The sequence below is a fragment of the Hyaena hyaena genome, unplaced genomic scaffold (assembly GCF_003009895.1).
Source record: "Hyaena hyaena isolate Hyena2069 unplaced genomic scaffold, ASM300989v1 scaffold_263, whole genome shotgun sequence".
Classification (NCBI taxonomy): Eukaryota; Metazoa; Chordata; class Mammalia; order Carnivora; family Hyaenidae; genus Hyaena; species Hyaena hyaena.
In genome coordinates this window covers 1146876-1170571 of record NW_024080897.1, presented here as the reverse complement: position 1 = coordinate 1170571, position 23696 = coordinate 1146876, and the positions used below count along the sequence as shown (strand labels likewise).

The following is a 23696-nucleotide window of genomic DNA, read 5'->3' as shown; positions in this document are numbered from 1 at the left end:
TCACAGTTCATGGGTTTGAGCCCCACTTCTGGCTCTGTGCTGACAGCCAGCTCAGAGCCTAGAGCCTGCTTCAGATTCTGTATCTTCCTCTCTCTCTGACCCTCCCCTGCTCACGCTGTCTCTCTCTCAGAAATAAATAGAAACATTAAAAAAAAATTTGAATGCTTAATCAACTGAGCCACCCAGGTGCCCCCTTATCAGAAATTTTTTAGTATTCCATTTTGATGCCTATATTGGCTTTTTAACAGTATCTCTTTCTGTGGTTTTAGTGTTGACTTAGAGATTCAGATAGGCATCTTGGCCTGTCACAGTCTGTGTAGCCATCATGTTAGACCACTTTACATAAAACGTAAGCAACATGCAAGCATAAAGCCCTGCTCCTCTCCCATTCACTGTGCTGTGGGGGTTAATGTAGCTCACCTCTGCATACCCCGTGGAGCGTTAGCAGTGTTTGCTTTAAGCAGCCAGTTACCTTTCAAATAAATTAAAAGGAAATTTTTTAAATTTATTTTTTAAATTTACATCCAAGTTAGCATATAGTGCAACAATGATTTTAGGAGTAGATTCCTTAATGCCTCTTTCCCATTTAGCCCATCCCCCCTCCCATGGCGCTTCCAGTAACTGTCTATTTGTTCTCCATATTTAAGAGTCAATTATGTTTTGTCCCCCTCCTTGCTTTTATATTACTTTTGCTTCCTTTCCATTATGTTCATCTGTTCTGTACCTTAAAGTCCTCATATGCATGCAGTCATGATATTTGTCTTTCTCGGACTAATTTCGCTTAGCGCAATACCCTCTAGTTCTATCCACATAGTTGCAAATGTCAAGACTTCATTCTTTTTGATTGCCGAGTCATACTCCATTGTATATATACACCACATCTCTATCCATTCATTTGTCGTGGACATTTGGACTCTTTCTATCCTTTGGCTGTTGTTGATAGTGCTGAAAAGGAAATTTTTAATCTTTTGTGTCTATCTGCCTTTTTGCCATTTTGGTTTCTCTTTATTCCTTATTGTACCTCTGAGTTTTCATCTGGTCGGTACCAATTCCTTTAGGTTGAAGATTTCTTTTTTTATTAAAAATGGTATTTTAATGTTTATTTATTTTTGAGAGACAGAAACGGAGCAGGAGCAGGGGAGGGGCAGAGAGAGAGGGAGACACAGAATCTGAAGCAGCTCCAGGCTCTGAGCTGTCAGCACAGAGTCCGACACAGGGCTTGAACCCACGAAATGCGAGATCATGACCTGAGCCGAAGTCAGATGCTCAACGGCCTGAGCCACCCAGGTGCCCTTCTAGCTCACTTGTTATAACCATACTTTCCTTTACCTCCTTGCACACAGTTTACAATAGTTGTTTTATAGTTCTCATCTGCTAAATCCAAAATCTGGATCATCTCAGGGTCTGCTTCTATTGCCTGTTTTCTTTCTCCTTGATAATGGGTCCCATTTTCTTCTTTGCATGTGTAATAACTGCACAGTTATAAACAATCCTGCACAGAGTTGGATGTGATAAGGGATGATATGATAGGGAGTTTTGACTGAAGGGCATTGAGTTTTGTTCTTATAAGCAATTCCTGGTTGGTTTTGTCAGGATTGGATCTAGCCACATATGTAACTCTACCTTCCTACTTTAGGTATCTGTGTATCTATCTAATGGCGGATATTTCCATTTTAGTCCAACTGCGTGGCTCTTACTCCAGAGTATGATCTTTAGTACTAAGGCATGGCCCTCCTGGTGTCTAAGTGGGGTATTTGAGGTACTTATGAAGATCTTTTTATTCTGGTTGGGCAGAAACTCCATGTCCCCTCATGTGACCTCTTGAGCCCATAGCTGCCACTCTCTCCCCTGCTAATTCCCTACAAAAAGTCCTGGGGCCTAACCTTCTCCTACCCTGGCATGCAAATTCCAGACGTTTCCGCAACTTGAAACGACTGCCTCTCCCTCCTGGGCGCTGCGAAGCCACAGTTCTTCATGGGCAGTAAATGTCCCCGGGCAGAAAGCCGGGCGGTCTCTGGGCTCTGCTCTGGTGCCCCTTCTCTCTGTGCCCACGGCCCTGTGCCTGCTATGGCCTGTGCCTGAAACAGCAGCTCCATCTTTCTGTCTGGTGTTCTGGGTTTTTGCTGGGAGGTGGTGGGGGCTCCAGTACCAACTGTTCTTTCACGGGTGGAAGCAGAAGTCTGGCAGTGTGTGCTTAGGAGCTGTGTCTTCCTCGTACCAGCATTACTGACACTCCACTGCTTTTCTTGTCCTAGCTAGACGGTGACAGAGATTAATTTCTGTGTTGGCTGCAGCGCTGCCCTTCACTTACGTGCGCTTTTGTCCCAGAGCCAGCCTTTAGTCTGTTACTATACCCCGTCACCAGCGTAATGGAATGACAAGTGGCCCTGGTGGCCTGCCTAAAGGAACTTTGCCTTTGGCACAAATAGTCATCTGCACCCTTTTACCATGTGGTTCTTGTTGTCAGGGACGGTCTGTGGATGACGATTCGTTTTTTAAAAAATTTTTTTAAATGTTTTATGTATTTTTAGGAGAGAGAGAGAGAGAGACAGCATGAGCAGGGGAGGGTCAGAGAGAGAGGGAGACACAGAATCCGAACAGGCTCCAGGCTCTGAGCTGTCAGCACAGAGCCCGACACGGGGCTCGAACCCATGAACCGTGAGATCATGACCTGAGCCGAAGTCAGATGCTCAACCGACTGAGCCACCCAGGCGCCCCATGGATGACTATTCTAATTGGGTGCAGTGGTCTTGAGAATTTTTGAAAATGATCAGTTAAAACAATTTTATTTTAGTGCTTATTTATTTTTGAGAGACTGAGCATGAGTAGGGAAGTGGCAGAGAGAGAGGTAGACACAGGATCTGAAGCAGGCTCCAGGCCCTAAGCTGTCAGCACAGAACCTGACGTGGGGCTCGAACTCATGAACTGTGAGATCATTACTTGAGTGGAAGTCGGACGCTTAACCAACTGAGCCACCCAGGCGCCCCGAAAATCAGTTTTAGGATCAGTTCTGTATGCTATTCTGTCTTTCTTTAATTTTTAAAATTAGTTATCAGCTATCTACTTCCATTGTGTATTTTCTGAATGAGGGATTCACATGTATTTGTATGTAAAATTGGCTTTAAAAGTAGTTTCTAATTAGCCTTCAGTAAGTAAGGTACCAAGGTGTGTATTTCTTTCCTCCAGTAGGGGCATTTCTTTCTTTTTTCTTTGGGGGGGCGGGACCCTGTATTTTTTGTGGCTGATGTGCTTACATTTATGTAACACTTTGTATTTCCCAAAGTGTCTTCCCTGGTCTTGGCCCTTCCTTTCCATTCACATTCACACAGCCCCTTACCATTGCCTGGACCATCGGTGGTTCCTAATCCTCCCTCCTTATCAGAGTCGCCTGGCCAGTTGCTTCTACAGCCTAATCTTCCTAGAGTTGCATTTCTCACTCTCATGTAAAAAGACATTTACTTCTCCCTTTTGTTTTCTGGACACTAGCTGGTTTCCGTTCCACCTTTCTAGCCAGATTTCAGATCCTCTTCACTCAGCTGCTTCTACATCTTCCTTCCCTCACTCTGCATGCTGTTCCTTGCGATCACAGTGTTCTTCTTCCCTCTTTCCATGGAGTTTCTCCTCCTCCTTGTCCAAGGTGTGTCCTGTCCACTGAGTCACTCAGTGGAAGCCAGGTCCCTGTGCTGCCGTCCTTATTGTCCATTTCCCGCTCGAATTACAGCTGCTTGTCCACACCACGTCCCACCTCTAAACAGGAAACACGACTCCTCAGGCATCCTGTCGCCTGGAGCACCTGGTGTCCCCCGCGTAGTGGATAGCAAGTATCCTGCAGCCCCGTCTAGGAACCTGTGGTCTGTCTAGGCAGCGTCTGGGGTTATTTCCATTTGCAGAACGAGGAGCCTAAGACCCAGAGTGTTATCATGACGTCACGTGCCGAATTAATGACTGGTTCCAGGTTTCTAGCCCGTCTCCTAATTTCTGTCCTTAGCCTCTCCACTCTCGTAGATTGTGGCTCACAATTACTTTAGCTGACTCCTGAGCATCTATCCTTTTATACTTTGGGCATGTCCAGATTCATCGAATAACGGGGTATGGGAGTTTGCTTGTGTCCCCTCTTGCTCCCTAGATCCTCGTGGGACATGACTGCCACCACATTAGTTGAAGGCTGAGCCTAGGTCCCTGGAGCTCTGCTGCCCCTGGTCATCCTGTTCTCCTGATATCACGCAAGACCCCATAAAAGTGCATGCCATTTTCCTAGTTTTCTAAGTGTGGCCTCCCTGGGGGAATATAACTCTCCGATCCCTCTTCTGTGTCAGGCCCTTCGCCTTAGTAACACGGCCATGGGGAAGACCACGACCGGCCAGATCGTCAATCTGCTGTCCAATGACGTGAACAAGTTTGATCAGGTAAGCCGCCCCTGACGGGTCCTCCTCCATTCCCACCCCCTCACTCGGTTTAACTTCTTGGAATTTCTGGTGCCACTTTTGGGTGTGGGCCGGACTGCTGTTGGGGACGTCAGGTAAGCATACTTTTTATCCAGTTCTCATTTCTCTGGGTGCAGCTTGGCTATAATAATACGTGTTGTCCGGTCGGGGAGGGTGTTGTTTGCCCAGTGTGTGCACAGTGTACTTGAACGAGACATAAGCAGATGTGTTCTCGACCCGCTTCGTTACATGGTCCTAATAGCCCTTCAGGCGGGGGCCTTCTGAGCATGCATTGTTGCTATTGCCGGCCGACTTGTCTTCCTCCCGCTCTGAATGATGACCTTCTGGTGGACAGGGATTGTTCTGGGCCTTAGACATAGGAAGTCTTTGGAAACAAAAGCCAAATGGGTGACGCCCTCGGTGGAAACTAACTGTTCTTCTCCACCCACTGCACTACCTGGGGCCTTGTAGCTGCTGGTCGGATCTGCATCGCACCAGACCACTTCTCTTTCAGTTATTCACTCATCGAACATGAATGAAGGCTCCTATTCATTTTCAGGGATGAATAAGGCTTAGTTTCTGCCCTGGGGAAGCCACAGCCTATCAGGGAGAGAAATGTGCAAGTAATTACTAGAGACAGTGGTAGGTACCATAATACAGGCTTTTGTGAGGTCCTGGGGAGCCCAGAGGAGGTGGGGCTGAATTTTGTAGTAGAGGAAGTTTGGGGGAACCCTGAGCTCATCTGTGGGGTAGACAGAATTGAGTCTTCCTTTTTTTTTCTTTTTTTAATTTTTAATGTTTATTTATCTTAGAGATAGAGAGTGCATGTGTGTGCGTACAAGTGGGGGAAGGGCAGAGAGAAGGAGAGACGGAATCCCAAGCAGGCTCCACACCATCAGAACAGAGCCTGATGCGGGGCTCGAACTCATGAACCATGAGCTGATGCCCTGAGCTGAGATCGAGAGTCGGACGCTTAATGGACTGAGTCACCCAGGCACCCCTTGAGATCTCCTTCTAGTGCTGGTAGTCGAGTTCTCCCTGGATGTCCCCGGAGCCTTCCCTGTACTGTCCTGGATACTTGGAGTTTTGTGTTAGCAGGTTTAAAACCCACCGTGATAATTTCTGTTTAGGTTTCTGACTGCTCCTTCAGAGCACATTGTTTCCATACTGCGTGCTTATTGGCTTGTGTTTCCATAGTCCTAAGAAAGCATTGTCTTTCTCTTTTAAGGTGACAATATTCTTGCACTTTCTGTGGGCAGGGCCACTGCAGGCCATAGCAGTGACCTCCTTGCTCTGGATGGAAATAGGAATATCCTGTCTGGCCGGGATGGCAGTTCTGATTATTCTCCTGCCCTTGCAAAGCTGCATCGGGAAATTGTTTTCATCACTCCGGTAAGAGAAACATTTTCAAAAAATAGGTCATGTGTATTTGTTACTATTGTGGTCTGTGCCTTGCTTTGTTTGGTTTTTTATCTTTTTTTAAAGTTTGTTTATTTTGAGAAAGAGACAGCAGGAAAGAGAGCTTTGGAAGGGGCAGAGAGAGAGAGGGAGAGAGAGAATCACAGAACCCTACTTGGGTCTTGATATCAGGAACCATGAGATATGACCTGAGCCAAGATCAAGAGCTGGAGGGGCGCCTGGGTGGCTTAGTCGGTTAAGCGTCCAACTTTGGCTCAGGTCATGATCTCACAGTTCGTGGGTTTGAGCCCTGCGTTGGGCTCTGTGCTGACAGCTAGCTCAGAGCCTGGAGCCTGTTTCAGATTCTGTATCTCCCCCTCTCTCTGACCCTCCCCTGTTTGTGCTGTCTCTCTCTCTCTCTCTCTCTCTCTCAGAAATAAATAAAAAAACATAAAAAAGTTTAAATAAAAAAGATCAAGAGCTGGATGCTTAATCAGCTGAGCTACCCAGGCGCCCCTGCCCCCTGCTTTTGTTCAAAAACAATACAGACGTCTTCTATGACCTCTGTGTGTCGGCTTTAGGCTGCTCAGGCTTAGCCTGTGGAGGCCCCAGCTTTCAGCTGGAGAGGGGAAGGCATCCATCCGCTGGCCCCTCCTGGCCAGCTTTTCGGGCACCGAGCCTCATAAGTGGTGTCTTCAGGCCTAATTTACATATGATGAAGCTATTTCAACATGTACTAAATAATGGGACAACTTAAATGTCTATTCAGAGGCCCAGTTCTGACTGCCTATATTTTTGTTACACTTGCATTAGGGCCGTTTCCAGGTGTGTGTGTGTGTGTGTGTGTGTGTCTTGTTCGTAATTCAGCGTGTCCACTAAGTTATAAGCTCCCCAAGGGCAAGGCCGACCTCAGTTACGTCTTCCTATGTCCCACAGTCCTAGCGGCATGCAGATAGACAAGTGGCTGGTGACACAGAGCTTACTGGGGCTGAAGCAGGCGCCAGAGGCTGGAACAGGGTCACAGTCAAGGTTGTCAGGTAGAAGATGCTGTGCTGTTTGAAGTGCACCGAGTTCCTCTGTGCCTTTACTCGTGGTGTTTTCTTGATTTGGATTTTCTTTCCCCTCTTAGCCATGGACATATGTTCCGTACCTTTCGAATCCTGTTCCAAAGCTGCTGGGGCTCAGAAGCTTCATTGCTCTCCCGCCTCACCCCGGAGAATCCACCTCCCTTTCTTTTCTGCTCTCAAGCACTTTGTTCCCATTTTATTCTACTGCAGCCAAGTGTAGTGTTGTTGTTAGATGCACGTGCTTTCTGCCTCCCCTCCCCCACCGTGACCTTCCGGAATCGATGGTGTGTATCTGACTCTCTCTCAGGTCTTCCTTAGCCAGTCTTGCAGGGTCTCCAGAATATTTCTTGCATGGGGGCGACTTGCTGACTTCTGAATTGCTGTCTTTTTCCATTTGGATTTTGAGTCGGGGCTGCCTGTGCTGTGGGACACAAGCTGCCGCGGGGAGTCATTTGATCCCGGGTTTCTCGCGGCGCCCGCTGCTGAGAAGCAAAGTGGGGCTGCAGTGGCTCTTGCTCATCTGTCACATCTGTCCCCTTAGGAATAAGACCGCGACTTTCACGGACGTCAGGATCAGGACCATGAACGAAGTTATCACTGGCATAAGGATAATAAAGATGTATGCTTGGGAAAAGTCCTTTGCAGACCTCGTCACCAGTTTGAGAAGGTAAAGTTTCCGTGTATTTCGCGTCATGTTTCTGTACTTTTCAATCTCCCGCTTTCACCGAATTGTTTGACAAGTTGCAATGAAGTTTTCACTTTAAAATATGAACTTATGGGCGCCTGGGTGGCTCAGTCAGCTAAGCGTCTGACTTCAGCTCAGGTGATGATCTTAACGGCTCTTGAGTTTGGGTCCCGTGTCAGGCTCTGTGCTGACAGCTCAGAGCTTGGAGCCTGTTTCAGATTCTGTGTCTCCCTCTCTCTGCCCCTCCCCTGCTCATGCTCTCTCTTTCTCTCTCAAAAGTAAACATTAAAAAAATTTTTTTTTACACGTGAACTTAAATACTATACACCCCACCCCGTGCTTCTGCTCCTACAAAAACAAAATTCCAAATGTCTCCCGATACCGGAGATCCCAAACCAGCCATGACAGTGGTAGTTGAGAATACGATGTTTACACTGACGCTCTAATTTGTGCGTAAGTAGCACGAATAGGAAAATTACAGACTGGGCCAGGCTATTGAGATCAATGTGATTCATTCTAAAGAGAGAAACAGAGCCATGGATACACTGGGCCTTTTTGTTTGGCTTCATGTTCGTAGGATGTTTTTCAGTCTCTGAGTTAAATACTTGACTAGCTGTGCGCTCCAGCCCGCGGCCCCTCCCCGGCAGCCTCTGTGCGCTCTTGCACTTCATGGGTGCACCTTCCTCTGCGTCGGGTGCACTCGGCTTTGTTCTCCCCTGGCCCCCAGCAGGCCCCACCGACCCGGCCCGTCTCCTCAGTCCTGCTTGCCCGCATCCTGCCCCGGCCCCCCGTTCAGAGGGAGACCCCTCTCCTCTGCGTACCCACGGGGCCTGCACTCACCGTTTCTGTCCAATGCACACATTCTGGGCTGCTTATTCTCCGCTCCTCATCAGTTCATGAGCCCCTGGAGGGGACGGGCCGTGTCTGCTGTCAGCAGGGTGCCCAGCACAGGACCTGTACTCACACGTGCTTGTTGAGCGAATGCTCAGACCTGGTCTGACTGACCCAGCACATTGACGTGCGACGTGACGCCTCCCTTTAGTGAAGGTAAGGGTCCTGGCCATGTGCTGCAGGCTGTTTCCGGAATGTGAGGGACAATTCGTCCTCCTCTGTGTCCACTGCCTACATGGGGACCACACGCAACAGGCACTTGAATATACCACGTGGATGTTGATGCTTCCTTGAAATCCCATATCCTCTTTTCCAGGAAGGAGATTTCCAAGATTCTGAGAAGTTCCTACCTCAGAGGGATGAATCTGGCGTCATTTTTCGTCGCAAGCAAAATCATTGTTTTTGTGACTTTCACCACCTATGTGCTGCTCGGCAACGTGATCACAGCCAGCCACGTGTTCGTGGCCATGACGCTGTATGGGGCTGTGCGGTTGACAGTCACGCTCTTCTTCCCCGCGGCCATTGAGAGGGTGTCCGAGGCGATCGTCAGCATCCGAAGGATCAAGGTTTAGTGACCTTTTTAAGTTGTAGTTGAAGTTGGATTTTAAGCATAACACCCGACTGAGGTTTTTAAAATTTTTTATTGTATTTTTTAAGTTTGATTTATTTATTTTGAGAGAGAGTGCGAGCAGGGGAGAGGCAGAGAGAGAGGGGGAGAGAGAAAATCCCAAGCAGGCTTTACCACGCTGTCTGCGCAGAGCCCGATGCGGGGCTGGAACTCATGAGTCTTGAGATCATGACCTGAGTCGAAATCAGGAGCTGGGTGAATAACCGACTGAGCCCCCAGGCACCCCAAAACGCCTGCTTTTAATTGGGTGTCCTCATGCTGCGGTTAGGTGCGGCTTAACTTTCTCAGCAGCAAAGCTTGTAGTCATTCCAGAACGTTGTACATATTCCCCTCCCCTGTCTTCTTGGGGGTGTGCCCTACAGAGAACTAAGTTGCCGATCATTTATGGGGGCAGCGATATAAATAGCAGCGTCACAGGGCTCTCAGTCACCTGGGGGGCGATTAAGATGTCTGAGGAGGAGGAGAATGAGCAGATCTCTTCTGTTTTGCCAAGCTGAATGACTCCATAGTGACCGTCCGCGCTTCGGGGGATTAGGGGGGAAGGGGATTCCTCTCTGGGCCAGGAAGTGGGGAGCTGCAGAAGGGCCCTGCCCCCTTGGTGGGGAGGCGGCTCGGCCTCAGTGTAGTTCTCCCTGCTCGCAGGTGGGTTCTGTCCCCCACGGATGCCTGCCTGTGGTCTCCGAGGAAGTCTGTGGATCGCCACCTTTTGTCCCCTGTCCGCCTTTTACTTGTTCTTCCTGTCTCAGCCCATTTCTGGGAAGGTCTTTCAAATTTATCCACTCCCCCCACCCTAACCCATACCCGCTACCTTCTTTTCCCAATTAGCTGTCCCTACATCACCAAGATGCGGCCCGACGCAGTAGGTGCTCAGGTATTTGTGTTTATAAATAGGTCTCAAATGAAGATAAATTGGCTCTGTGGAGGAGGCCTAGGCATGAACTTGAACTTGAGTGCCTGGGCTTTACAAAAAATCTAGTTTGTTTTGTTCCTGTTCCTCCACAGCAATGGATGTGTAGTAATACGTTTCTACTAAAGTTCGGGGGCTCTCGGTATGCCATAAAAGCTGAGATTTTTTTAAGATGAATTAAAAAAATTTTTTTTTAATGTTTATTTTTGAGAGACGAGACAAAGCACGGGCAGGGGAGGGGCAGAGAGAGAGAGGAAGACACAGAATCTGAAGCAGCTCCAGGCTCCGGCCTGTCAATGCAGAGCCTGACACGGGGCTCGAACCGACAAAGCACGAGATCATGACCTGAGCCCAAGTCGGACGCTTAACCGATTGAGCCACCCAGGCGCCCCCCCAAAGCTGAGATATTTTTTATGATGAAATTTCTATCCTATAAAAAATATTACCCCTGAGAGAGATCAGTCTTAGGGGGCCAGTTCTGGTCCCCAAGTTGATCCTTCTTCCTGCCAGAAGCTTCCAGCAACTTTGTTAAGCGGCGGTCTGTGCGTTTCAGCGAATGTCCTTTCATGTAGCTTTGCACCTTGAAAGAGCACATCTAGGGACACACTTGGACCACAGTGATGTAAGCACATGGAGAACTTTTCCAGACACCCACTTCCCATGCACATTTTTTGTTGCTTTGTGATTGTCGTGGTCGCAGCCAGCGCTTACTGAGGTCCTGACAGCACTTCGGGAGCCCTGGGGTCCCCACGTGGCCGGTAAGGAAACTGTCCCTGCCGCGGGTGAAGCGGCGTGCCCATCCTCACACCGCCTGTACCCGACGCTCCAGGGTTCTTCCCAGACCCCAGCCTCTTACCCCTCCCCCCGTTCCGTCCCCCACGCTGCCTTCCCGGGGCCTCCCGGCACGCGGAGAGTCTCCTCACACGTCGTCGTCATCGTCCAGTCCCACTCTGAAGAGGCCTGCAGGGGTTCCTGCCCGATAAAGCTTTAGGCTCCGGTCTTAAGGTTCAACTGGCCCATGTTTCCCAGCGCACGACCCTCCATTCTGGTGGGGGGAGGGGCTCGTCTCTGTGATGTGCCACGTTCACGTGCACTTTGGGGCCTTTGCCCGCACTGTCCACCCTGCCGGTTGCCTTCTCTTCTGTTCTTGATGTAGGTAAATGCTGCCGAGTCCTCCGGTGCCCACAGCCTCCCTCTAGAACTTCTGCTCGTGCTAACCTCAGGCTTCCATATTAAAAACATTTTAAGTTTCTTCATGTGAGAGAGAGAGAGAGAGAAGCAGAGGGAGAGACAGAGGGAGAAAGAGAATCCCAGGCAGGCTCCATGCCCAGCACAGAACCCAGCGTGGGGCTCTGTCCCAGGACCCCGGGATCATGACCTGAGCCGAAATCAAGAGTCAGGTGCTCAACCAACTGAGCCCCCCAAGCGCCCCAGGCTTCCCTATATGCGTGCAAGGCCAGCACCACACCGTTCTGCACCATGTCAAGTGGATGGTTCTGACTCGCTGGGGCTACACTAAGCCCCCCGACAGCCCCCGACAGCAGACCCTATCTGATGGTTCTTCTGCGTACGGCCAGCCCATGTTGGGCGCCTAATGGGCGTCAGATACATACTGGCTTAATGCAAGCAGCGGTTACAGGAAAGGGCTGGGACCAGCAGAGGTGCATGGTGTCCCAGTCTGTTCTAGAAGCCAGAGAGGAACGCAGTGAGGAAGCTGACTGGCGTTAGGCATTCCAGGAATGGTGGGCCTTGGAGGGGGGCTCGCCCCAGGGGAGCCGGGTGTCATCCAGAATGCACACAGATTGGAGTCGCCCCTGTTCTGTGTGTGCATCTGTGCATCTCAGACCAACTTAGCTGGACTTGGTGGACTTTCTACAGAGGAGCTGTGCTCTGTCAGTTTAAACTCTGCTGGCCTGGCTTCTGAGCTAGGCTCTTAGGCCTTATAGATAGAAGCATCTGTCTTCTTTGGTTAAAAACATTAGTCTTACTGGCCATCAGGTAATAAGGGAAGATGAAAAGAATGTGGGTTTAGGCTAAAGTATATCTTGAATCCGAAGGCAGTCTAGAGACAGAATTCCCTCTTCTTTTGAAGGCCAGTCTTTTCTTTCCTCTTAAGGTCTTCAACTGATTGGGCAAGGCCCACCCACCATTATGGAGGATAATCTCCTTTAAAAACCCACCGATTTAAGCGTTAGTCTTATCTGGGGCTGCCTGGGTGGCTCAGTTGGTTAAGCATCCAACTTTGGCTTAGGTCATGATCTTGAGGTTTGTGAGTTCGAGCCCTGAATTGGGCTCTGTGCTGACAGCTTAGAGCCTGGAACTTCCTTCAGATTCTGTGTCTCCCCCTCTCTCTGCCTCTCCCATGCTCATGCTCTGTCTCTGTCTCTCAATAATAAATAAAAATGTTGAAGAAAAAAAGTGTTAGTCTCATCTGAAAAGTACTTTCACTGTAGTATCCAGACCCGTTTGAGCAAATATTGGGGGACTGTGGCTTAGCCAAGTTGACACATACAATTAACTGTCACACCCAGTCGAATCTCCCGGCTCCTCTTTGATCTCCCCAGATGTGACTTTGTCCTCCCTTCCTGCATGTGTGGAAGCCGTCAGTTTACGGATGTCTCTTCCCTGACCTCCAGGCTTTTGGTGACAGTTCAGTGCCCTGTTCCTCTTTGTACCCCTCCCAGTAGATGCTCAGAAGACGCACCCCTCCCGGAACTCTCCAGCTCCTCTTTGTTTGTAAGATTGTGCAAATACCCAGAAGAATTAAGCTTTCTTTTAGTGGAAAGGGGCACTTTCATTCTCTGATGGATTATGTGATGCATAAAATCGTGTGGTACGAAAGGGCTCTTGCAGAAGGTTTTGAGGGAGTTGTGGCCAAATATGTGGGTGGGACTTTGGATTGCTTTTCCGCTAAAATGCAGCTGAACTGTGTCTGAGGCTTGAAATTCCTTCCCACAGAGATGTGTCCGGTTGCATCAACAGTATGACCTACTGAGAATTCTGACTTTTCCTGGGGCTGACTTTGTCAAACCACTCTGTGTCCTGGTGAAGCATCTTTGATTTGGGTGGGAAGCCTAAGTCTTCCCTCCTCTGCACGACGTTTCTGGCAGGAAGGGGGGGGGCCTGGGGAGTTAGAGGTCGTTGAGCAGAAGTTGTTTCCAGTAAAGGTGGGACCAGGGGCCCAGAAGGGTGGTGAGAGAAGGGTGGTTAGCCTGGCGGACTGCTTCGTGGTGGCCTTGAAGAAATTATTGAAGATTCTTTTTTCCTTTAGATCTTAGACTCTCTTCCAACCCATATGTTTTCTAGAACCCTTTAAGAAATTTCGATCTCGAGTACATTGGAATCACCTGGAGGGCTAACGAAAAGGAACTCATTACAGTGCGGAGCCTCTGAATCCCTGGGTCATGTGGGCCTGAGGTGTCTGTGTCCTAGACAGGTGTGCCTGTGTTACCTGAAAACATGCCACGTGTGGGAAATGTCACCCCTTCTGTGGGGAAAAAGCACACGAAGCCAAAATGTGCGTGTAAAAATAGAAAAGATGTCATCGGGGTCATGTGAAGACTAACATCAGTGGAGAGGAGAAATGGACACCTGTCTCAGTTTGTACTAGACTTTTGGGGGCCCATTTAGAGTTCCTTGGGTCACCCCACACGGTAACTGAGCACCTACCTTAAGCCTGGGGCTGTGCATATACAACGATAAGCAAATGCACAGAAACTCTGTCTGCCTGGAATTTCCATAGCATCAAGTGGGGGTTAATAAATGCTCACATGAGGACGTTTGCTGTTAATGTCATTGTGTTTCGTATCATCAGTCCTTGGGAGAAAAAGTCTGATGGGGCGCCTGGGTGGCTGAGTCGGTTAGGTGTCCAACTTCGGCTCAGGTCATGGTCTTGAGGTCCGTGGGTTCGAGCCCCATGTTGGACACTGGGCTGACAGCTTGGAGCCAGGAACCTGCTTCGTTTTCTGTGTCTCTCTATGCCCCTCCACTGCTTGTGCTCTGTCTCTGTCTATCTCTCAAGAATAAACAAACATTAAAAGAAATCTTTTTTTTTATAAGAAAGAGTCCAAGGTCCTATGAGGTGCTTTGCAGACACCGGTGTAATTTTGGAGGTGGAGCTTCCTGGGAAGGCTGAAGGAGTTCCCTGGAGAATTACATGTGGGGGCGGGGGGAAGGGTTGGTTGGGGGATAGGATGCTGATACTTTGCAGTTCGGGGGGGATAGATGTGTGGCAAACCTTTTAAAAAGTGTTTGGTGCACCAGAATGAGATCCATGTATTTGAGGAACCGAAATGTCTGAGGATGCAGAGAGGAGAGGCCCGAACAGGGGACATAGCACCTTACAGACAGCATGAAGGGTTTTTGCGTTTGCAGAGCTCACTGGGACCGCAGCCTGGGGACCAGAGCAGAGGAGGTGGGCCTGGGGATCTAGACAGGGCAGGATCACGTGTTAAGAGGCTAATGCCGTCCAGGAATGGGATGACGCGGTTTGGATTAGGCTGAACTAGACACAATGAGATTCGAGAGCCGCTCGAGCACGTACCTGACAAAGGTAATAGGCAAGGAATGGATGGGCTGAGCCAGTGTTCACTCTTTCTTCACCTGCCTCTCACCTAGATGTGTTTTGTGCAGTTAGAGGTAACAATGGCAGCAGGAGACGGAGAAAAGATGCGCTGAGTCCACTCATCAAAGATGTGCCTCAGGACGAGGCGACGTTTGGCTTGTGAGGTTTGGCTCCCAGAAGCTTGGGAGGCACCCGGAAGTTGGCTGTGACACTGTCCCCTGCAGCTGGGGACTCTGCATGTGGGCAGAACGTCCTGGAAGACCGTGTTTGCGAGTCCCAGGAGATACATCCGGCACATTCCTCCACCTTGGGGATGGCGCTGTGTCCACAGCCCTGGGGGAAAGCCCGGCGTGGGCTGTAGAGGGTAGTCTTCTCTTCCACACGCACTTTCAATTTCCTTTCTCTCACGGACCGAAAATGAAGGATTTATTATGAAGTTATAGGCCCAGGAAGCCCCTTCTGTTTTTCTCTTGGTGACATTGAACGAGTCCAGTAGGATCATAAAAGATCTTGTCTTTATTTCAGAGCAGTGGGAGTCGTAACGAGGTCTACACCCAGTAAAGTGTGTCTCCGGGGTTATACTGTCCACGGAGCTGCTTAGGTTTTTGCTGACCAGCCGCTCTGAAGCCAGTCCTGTTGGCTTGAGTTCTGATGGCTGGTGCTTTCCCGCATGACCTGTTCTGGGTATGCACGTCGCGGCTTCCACGTGAGCGTTTTCATCAGCCCGAGTTCTAGACAGCAACCCAGCCGGCACATCTGGCACCTGTGCAGGCCGTTCGTGTGTTGAATGGAGTCTCATTTAACCACGGGGAGACTCTGACCTCTTTCTCCACTCCGTCCTGTTATTTACGGACAAATGCTCGGTAGATTTACTGCCTCACTCTGCACACGGTTTCTCTTTTCTCTCTTTCCTTGAAGGTGCAGAATTTCTATTCTAAAATGCCCACACTGAATTTTGAATTTTATGTCTTGGTAATACCTGTAAGCTAAAATTCAAATTTTATTCTGTCTAGACAAGATTTATAACACGTGTAACTTTTTGCTTGCTGCTGTGTTAACTCACATTGTGTATGACTATAGTGATATGATAGTGATTAGATCTGCTTGAAGCAGCCATAGAAGAGTCTGTCTGTTTCTTCAGGGGATATCATGATGGGCTGACCCTTTGCAGGCTCAGTATTAATTTTGAGCTGGGCTGTTCATAAGTGGGTGAAGGGCATGGTCCTCTCCCTCTCCATGACTTAATATCCCTTTGAGGATTCAGAAGTAGGGTGGGAAGGGTGTGCCTGGGTGGCTCAGTCGGTTAAGTGTCCAACTTTGGCTCAGGACGTGATCTCACAGTTGGTGCTCTGTGCTGACAGCAAGCTCAGAGCCTGGATCCTGCTTCAGAGTCTGTGTCTCCCTCTCTCTCTGACCCTCCCCTGCTCACGCTGTCTCTCTCTCTCAGAAATAAATAAAACATTAAAAAAAAGTTTAAAAAAAAAAACAGGGCAAGTACCAGCTAGAGCCCTTGTGAGCTGGTTCCCAGGAGGATTAGCATTTGAGATGGGCTGGGAAGGATGGGTTGGTTTAGTACTCAGAGTATCAAGGTGGAGGGCACTGGGGAGTGTGGACTTAGGTGCTCGCGGGTCATGGACGGGTTTTAAGCATGGGGGACGTTCTCAGAGGTGTTTCAGTGAGATCAGTAGGAAGTGGTGGGGCTCCTGGGGGGCTCAGCCGGTTAAGCAACTGACTTCAGCTCAGGTCATGGTCTCATGGTTCATGAGTTAAAGCCCCGGGTCAGGGACCCTGCTGTCAGTGTGGACCCTGCTTCGAGTCCTCTGTCCCCTTCTCTCTGCCTTTGGCCCACTCACACTCATTCTCTCTCAAAAATGATTAAACATTGAAAAAAAAATAGGAAGTGGTGCTTGGGGATAGGTTCGGCGGTGTTCAGGATTTTGGGGAAGGAACTAGGGGGGAGAGGGGGACGGCAAAAAACCGTGTTAACGTTGTAAATGATTGGTAGTGAGATTCTGAAATTAACATTGTTTCAAGAGGAGTGAAGAGTTGGAGGGATCTGAATTGTGGCAGAATAGACAAGAGTTGGTTGATGGTGGGAGTGGGGTGTGGCGAGACAGACTGGGCCATGCTGGGCCTAAAGCCTGCAGAGGAGCCCTTGGACCATCGTCTGTCCGTTCTGCTCTCCCGTTAGACACGGGCATGGGCAGAGAGGAAGGTTCTCTGTGAGCCTGGGTGAGGGTAGAGTGTGTGATCACACCCTGCCCCCCGCAGGCTGGGTCTTGGAGAGAAATGGGCAGGAACACGTTTTCCTGCACAGAGAAACTTTGCATTTTCAGCTTTAATCAGGGTAGACAAGATTTTAATGACTTCAAAGAGCATTTATGATTTTTAGGGTAGCAGTTGCATCTGTGTTGTTTTCCTAAAACATTTTCACACGCTTATTTCAGCTGCTTTTCTTATATTGGTTCGGAGGAGGTTTGCCTGTGGGTCCTAGAGTGCAAATTACACAGGTCATTTTTCTCTCCTGCAACAGCCTTCGTGAGGTTGCATGTCAGTATCCTCGCACGGGGGGAACAAAGGGCCACAAAGTAGGTGGCTCAGAGCGACGGAAATGTGTTGTTTCGCAGTTCTGGAGCCAGAGGTCTGAAGTCTAGGTGTCCGCAGGGTCGTGATCCCTCTGAAACCTGTAAGGGAGAGTCTTTCCTTGCCTTTTCTAGTTTCCGGTGTGGCTGGTAAGCCTTGGCATTTCTTGGCTTGTGGTTGCCATCACTATAAATCTCTGTCTTGGCCGTTTTCTGCCTGTATCTCTCTCTCCTCTTTTATCTTCTCTTCCTCTTCCTCCTCCTCCTCCTCCTCTTCCCCCTTCCCCTCCTTCTCCCTCCTCTTCTCTCCTGCTCCTCCTCTCCTCCCCTCTCATCCTTGTCTCTTTTTCCTTTAGAGGTTTTATTTCTAGGGGCGCCTGGGGGCTCAGTCGGTTGAGCGTCTGACTTCGGCTCAGGTCATGATCTCGCGGTTCGTGGGTTCGAGCCCCGCGTCGGGCTCTGTGCTGACTGCCAGCTCAGAGTCTGGAGCTTATTTCAGAGTCTGTGTCTCCCTCTCTCTCTCTGACCCTCCCCTGCTCATGCTGTCTCTCTCTCCTAAGAATAGGACCCAAGCGGGGCGCCTGGGTGTCTCAGTCGGTTGGGCGTCCGACTTCGGCTCAGGTCACGATCTCACGGTTCGTGGGTTTGAGCCCCGCATCGGGCTCTGTGCTGACAGCTTGGAGTCTGGAGCTGCTTCGGATTCTGAGTCTCCCCCTCTCTCTGCCCCTCCCCTGCTCATGCTCTGTCTCTCAAAAATAAATAAATGTTAAAAAAAAAAAAAGAAAAGGTTTTATTTCTAAGTAGTCTCTGCCCAACGTGGGGCTCGAGCTCACAGCCCCAAGCCCAAGAGTCGCACACTCCACTGACTGAGCCAGCCAGGCGCCCACTGCATCTTCTTACACGGACACCGGTCATACTGAGCTGAGAGCTCCCCGTACTCCAGTAGGACCTCACCTTAATCAGTCGCATCTGCAATGACCCTGTATCCAAATAAAGGCACACATTGAGGTAGCTGGGGTTCTGACTTCATCCTGTCTTTGGGAGGGCACGATTCACCCCATAAGAAGTTCCGTGGCTCGTGTGGCATCCTTTAGCCGTAGGACCCAGACACTTTCTTTCTTACTGCTCCACTGTCCTTGGCCTTGTAGCGGGGCTCTCGCACAGAGTCGTGACGCCGAGGCTTTTCTTTCCCGGAAGCAACTTTATTCGTGCCAGCACCGCTCATGTGGGCTCGTACCCGAAGCACTGAGCCCCGAACGCCGCGTGGTGTAGTTTTCTATATGGTTTTTACTTTTTTGTCTCCCATATGCGGTAACACACAAACATGTAGTCTGAATACGTGGTCTCATGTTACAGGGTCGTGAGGGATGTTGTCACAGACGGATATAGCCAGGTTGCCTTGAGGTTTTTGTTCTTTTTTATTTTTTTCCCCTTCTCTTTCCTGAGGGAGGGGACCCAACCACAGTCTTGGCTAAGCTGCTGACTTCCAAGGCCCAAGCCATTGGGTAGAGGAAGGTTCCTGGACATGATCACTTTCCACTGGCCTGAACTTGATCACCTGGCTCTGCGGGAGGCTGGGAAGAAGGCTCCTTTTTGTTTCCACAGAAGAATGAGAGCCGATTTTGAGGGCCAGTAACAGTCGCTCCCACAGCGGGGGTAGAGGTGGTAGTATTGGATGTTTATTCCATTTCTGTGCCAGTGAGGCCTTTCTTGTTGAATTAGGTCTAGCTTCTGCAGAGCCAGAAGGAGTCTCCCTATGTATGTGATGGTGTTAGGTTTGTAATGGTGAGCTGACTTGGTTTGATTCAAATTGCACCGAGTAGCCGCTGTCCAGTGTGGACAAGAGCAGGATGTGTGGCAAATACCTTCTCCTGCTGTCGAGAGGGTATTTGCTAAGGAGAAAAGACGAGTGATTATGAAGAGATGCTTGTGAAAGATATATTTTTAAGTAGGCTTCATGCCCAGCGTGGAGCCCAACATGGAGCTTGAACTCAGGACCCTGAGATCCAGACCTGAGCGGAGATCAAGAGTCAGATGCTTAACTGACTGAGCCATCCAGGTGCCCCTGATTTTTTTTTTTTTTAGAATGATGATAAGTGATAGTTCATGACAAGAATGATGCATTCATGTGACGCGTACAGGGGAAAGGAACGTGTACCCAAGTGCCCGGGGAGAGGGCGTAACCAGTAAACGGGTGGAGCCACGTTTTCCATTCAGAGTCTCTGCCATTGGTTACAGCTCCCAGCCTGTCCCTTTCGATCAACTCAGTTCCTGAAGGCCCGGGGGTGGCCTTCGTCTGTGTGCCCAGCATCTCACGTGGTGCTTGGCACATGGTGGGATTGGGTAAATATTTATGGGATCACTTCCTACCAACTTCTTTGTTTGTTGTTAGTAACACGGGAGTACAAATGACGGTGTCCAGGTTCTCAATGTGTGCACTGCTTGGAGCTTTGTTTTCTCTTGAGGCAAGATTCAGTATACTTGTTGAGAAGGTCACAAAGTTAGCTCTGTGTGTGTGTGAGAGAGACTCTATTATATAATTACATAATACATACTGTGTTCTGATGTGAGTCCACCTTGTAAATACAATTGGTAAAATGATACAGAGGCTGCTACATTGCAAATTCCAGGAAAGCAATTATTTTTGCTTAGGCTTTGTTCCTGCAGCTCATGCAGCCTTTTTCCTTCTTCTGCAGAACTTTCTGTTACTTGACGAGATCCCACAGCGAACCCCTCAGCTGCCGTCCGATGGTAAAATGATAGTGCACGTGCAAGACTTCACTGCCTTTTGGGATAAGGTAACCGATCTGCCTGTGCGAGATCACAACTCGTAAAACACAACAGGGGACAGAGATTTAATAGAGAAATTTTGAGCTTTTTTTTTTTTTTTTTTTTTTTAACACACCGTATGAAACATGACTGGCATTGTTTTCTTGAAAGTCTATTATAAACATTCTCAAAATCAGGGATAAGATTTGTAGTTATTGGGAATTAAATATACAATCAGCCCAAGACATATGACATGTTGCTCTTTAGCTCATCGTTAGGAGAACTTTCTAGTACGATCACATTGTTTTTGGTGATAAGTTTGCAGTGTCTCTGTTTACAGCAGGTAAGCGATACAGTCCGGAAGGGCTAGTTAGGTAACAAATATATCACAAATGGTTACAGAGGAGAGACTCTGGGGCATCACTGTATGTGTTTAACCTGATGCTGTCAGACCATCTCTTTACACACTGAGCGAAGCCCCAGACATGGGTATGTCCTGTGGGGCAGGGTGAGGGCTCCCCTGTTCTAAGCTTCTGGAAGGTGCTGGCTGCTTGGGGGCAAAGCAGGGGCAGGGAGGCGGCAGCCGGCGGGCATGGTAAGTGCCAGCGATGCCCGGCCTCAGCCTTCCACTGTGTGGCAAGCAGACAGCTAGGACAAGTGAGGTCACGGAGATTTTCTGACACCTGCTTGGTTTAGGACAGTTAGGCAAACGAGAAAAACAGGAGAGCTCCAAGCTCGCAGCCTCGCTCCCTTATCAAAAACCCGGAACACTTTCCTTGGCTGCTTCTGTGGCCTTCTCTGCACATCCTCCTGGCTCAGGTCGGGGCGGGTCCGGAAAACAACTCCCAGCACGCGAGCAGCAGTGAGTTACCTAGGGAGGGAAAGAACAAGAAAAAGCCAAGAGGGCACGTGGGGAGGCAGCCCAGAGACTCTCGGAGGCGGGAGGCCGCACCCCTCCCCGGGTGGCGGGTGGGAGGGGAATCAGGGAGGAGGTGGCCTCCCGCAGAGGGTCACCCGTTGGGAACAGAGCTTGGGAGCCTGACTGCCAACAGGATTGGGGACAGTGGTGTGAGGGAGGGCCCGCCCCGTGGGTGCTGGTGGTGCAGGGGTGGGTGCGGGGCCGGCCCCTCCCCTCTCCTGCCTCTGGCCTCACACGGGTGCGCTCCAGGGCTGACCTGCAGTTGGCTTGGAAGTTGCAGGAGCCAGTCCTGAGCACAGCAGGGGAGGCTGAGGACGAGCCCAGAGCACACGGGTGCTCACCCGCCACTCCTGCATCCCTCCCCGCGGTCTCCCTTCCTTCTCCAGGCTGTATGTATGCAGACTCTGGAACCTTCCTCTCTTCCCATGCCTGTGACTAAGTGTCGTGCGGCAGTCGTGGGTCACGTTTGGCTCTACTGCCGCCCCTACTGACACCCGCCGCCTCTACTGACAGAGCAGAAGGCTGTCCCCAGACGAATAGAGCCGTGTCGTGCACACGCACACGGTGTTAGGTACACAGGTGCCTGGCCTCACGCCCCTCCCCTGCCCGGTGCTTCCCTGCAGGGTGCGCTTGAAGCACTCCTAGAAAGCCCCGTTCCAGTTCCTTCTGTGGGTGCCGGTGAGTTAGGCAGCGCTGAGGTGGTTCACACCCCCGCATGGTGACCCCTGGGCACATTTCGTCTGCACCGGACTGTGCAGCACTGTACAGTGAGCCCTTCCGATCTCCCTGGAACTGAGTCACATGTTCTCAGACTTTCTCTGCAGCTCTTGCGCTGAGCACAGAACACCCCCATCCTGTTGTCCTGGCCTTGTGGGGGGGGGGGGAAGACTGTGCCTCACACTGGGGGGTAATTAGGGGCCGTCAGGAGCCCTAGGGCGACAGAGGGGCACGGACACTGCGGGTTTGGGAAGGAAGCTGAGGCCGGATGCAGTGTATGCCGGGCTGGGCTGCAGAAGGAGGCGGATTTTTGAACCACCCACTAGACGGCTGGGTGGGTAGGTGGGCAAAGGTCCTGGCCCCCACCTGGTTTCATTCATGAAATGAATGCACTCAGGTTGTGTCTATGCTTCACAGCGTGTGTTTGGCTAGAGCCTCTAAGTCGCCCCGGGGCGGGGATTTTCATCCATCTGGTTCACTCCCGCGTCCCCAGGGCCTAGCGTCCCCAGGGCCTAGCCCGAGTCTGGCACAGAGTGAGGGCTCAGTCGGGGCTTCTTGCATCAGCCTCTACGGAGCCCCGGGGTAAGGGAGCACCCCTGAACTGTCCCATGCTGCCCCCTTCTGGTCACGCTCGAGCGGTGCCGGGTCCTGGAGCCGAGCCTCGTCTGGCCCTAACAGGAAGCTCGGAGGCTCAGGGGACGGGAAGCCAGTGTCATTCTGTGGCTTATTACTTTGTAGATGGAACTGAGTTAGAAACAAAATGTAGTAAAGTAGGAACTAGTTGTTAGACACGAAGAGAGGAGTGGAGAAGCTTAACAAAGTGTTCCTACGTATTGAAACCCAGCTTCTTAATGATAGTTTTTATAATTCCGATCAAATCTGGGGCTGGTGTTTTGGTGTGTGTGTGCTTAAATGTAATCATCCTTGTTTTCGTATGTACCCGCTTTATGACTCATTATCTCCCGAGAAAGTTTTCATTTTGAGGATTGCCCAGACCTTTTACGTGCGGGCATCGTGTCAATGGTGTGTGTACCCACTCCCGGCGCAGGGGAGGGCACAGGGGAGGTCCCGCAGCAGCCCGGCTCTGCACCTGTTGGTGGGAAGTTAGCTGGTTTTGGTTATCCGTGGGTTGCATCCTTTTCACTATCACCCCCACGGAGTTGAACTTGCAGGAAATGTTCCGAACAGCAGCTTTGTACATTTCTCTGGCCTTCAGGTACCCGGAGGTCTGTTTCTGAAGAATCCTTTCCTAGAGACGTGGGAGGCGGCAGTGCCTTGGGTCTACTCATGGTCAGCTTCTATGATCGTGGGAGGACATTTCCTTTCCCCGGCTGCGTTTGCAGAGCACCAGCCCCTTACAAGCCCTCTTCGGAGAGGACAAGCCCTCTTCGGAGAGGGCTTGGGACTCACACACGTCCACTAGATCCTATGCCCTGGGGCCGTGCTCCCAGAAGCATCCCACGGGAAAGGAGGTGGAGATTTTAACAGTGGGGACAAGGCCCACCATCAGGATTGCCCCCAAATCGTAGCTTTTTAAACAGATTTCACCCTAAACAGTTCCTATCAATTTTCTTCTGATAGTTTTCCTATGTGGGTTTGGACAAACAGTCTTCTAGTTGGCGAATACTACTGAGGTTCTGTGATTTCACTTTAAAACTGTCCTTCTACTTATTTGTACTCTCTGCCTTTGCTCTTTTTTTTTTTTTTTTTAAAGTTTGTTTATTTTAAGAGAGAGAGAGAGCATAAGCAGGGGAGGGGCAGAGAGACAGAATCCCGAGCAAGCTCCACAGTGTCAGCACAGAGCTCAATGCAGGGCTTGAACCCACAAACCATGAGATCATGATCGGAGCCGAAATCAAGAGTCAGACGTTTAACTGACTGAGCCACCTGGGTGCCCTATTTATCGAGTGTTTTCTTAACACTGAATCTCTTTATTGTAGAATTCATAGAATGTTTAGGAATATAGCTTCTGATTAGCATGATTTTTGCTTTATCCTTTACCGTTGTGTTGGATTGTGTGCTGTACATGTGTTTTCTACAGTGGAAGTGTGTGCTGTACCTGTTCAGCTGGAGCCGGTAATGCACGGTACAAGTGTAGACAGACTTTATTTCTCTGGTCCATGATAGCATATACTTGTTATTTTT

The 23696-nt window shown here is 50.0% G+C and overlaps 1 protein-coding gene across 1 annotated transcript in view; it reads left to right on the top strand.

Moving 5' to 3' along the window:
- The window catches only part of ABCC4 (ATP binding cassette subfamily C member 4), a 259478-nt gene that overhangs the window by 76829 nt on the left and 158953 nt on the right, over nucleotides 1-23696 (top strand). Inside the window, exons 5-9 of the mRNA XM_039245707.1 lie at nucleotides 4317-4406; nucleotides 5653-5816; nucleotides 7431-7556; nucleotides 8782-9031; nucleotides 19843-19944. Coding sequence (XP_039101638.1) covers nucleotides 4317-4406; nucleotides 5653-5816; nucleotides 7431-7556; nucleotides 8782-9031; nucleotides 19843-19944 — 732 coding nt within the window. The remainder of the gene's footprint in view (nucleotides 1-4316; nucleotides 4407-5652; nucleotides 5817-7430; nucleotides 7557-8781; nucleotides 9032-19842; nucleotides 19945-23696) is intronic.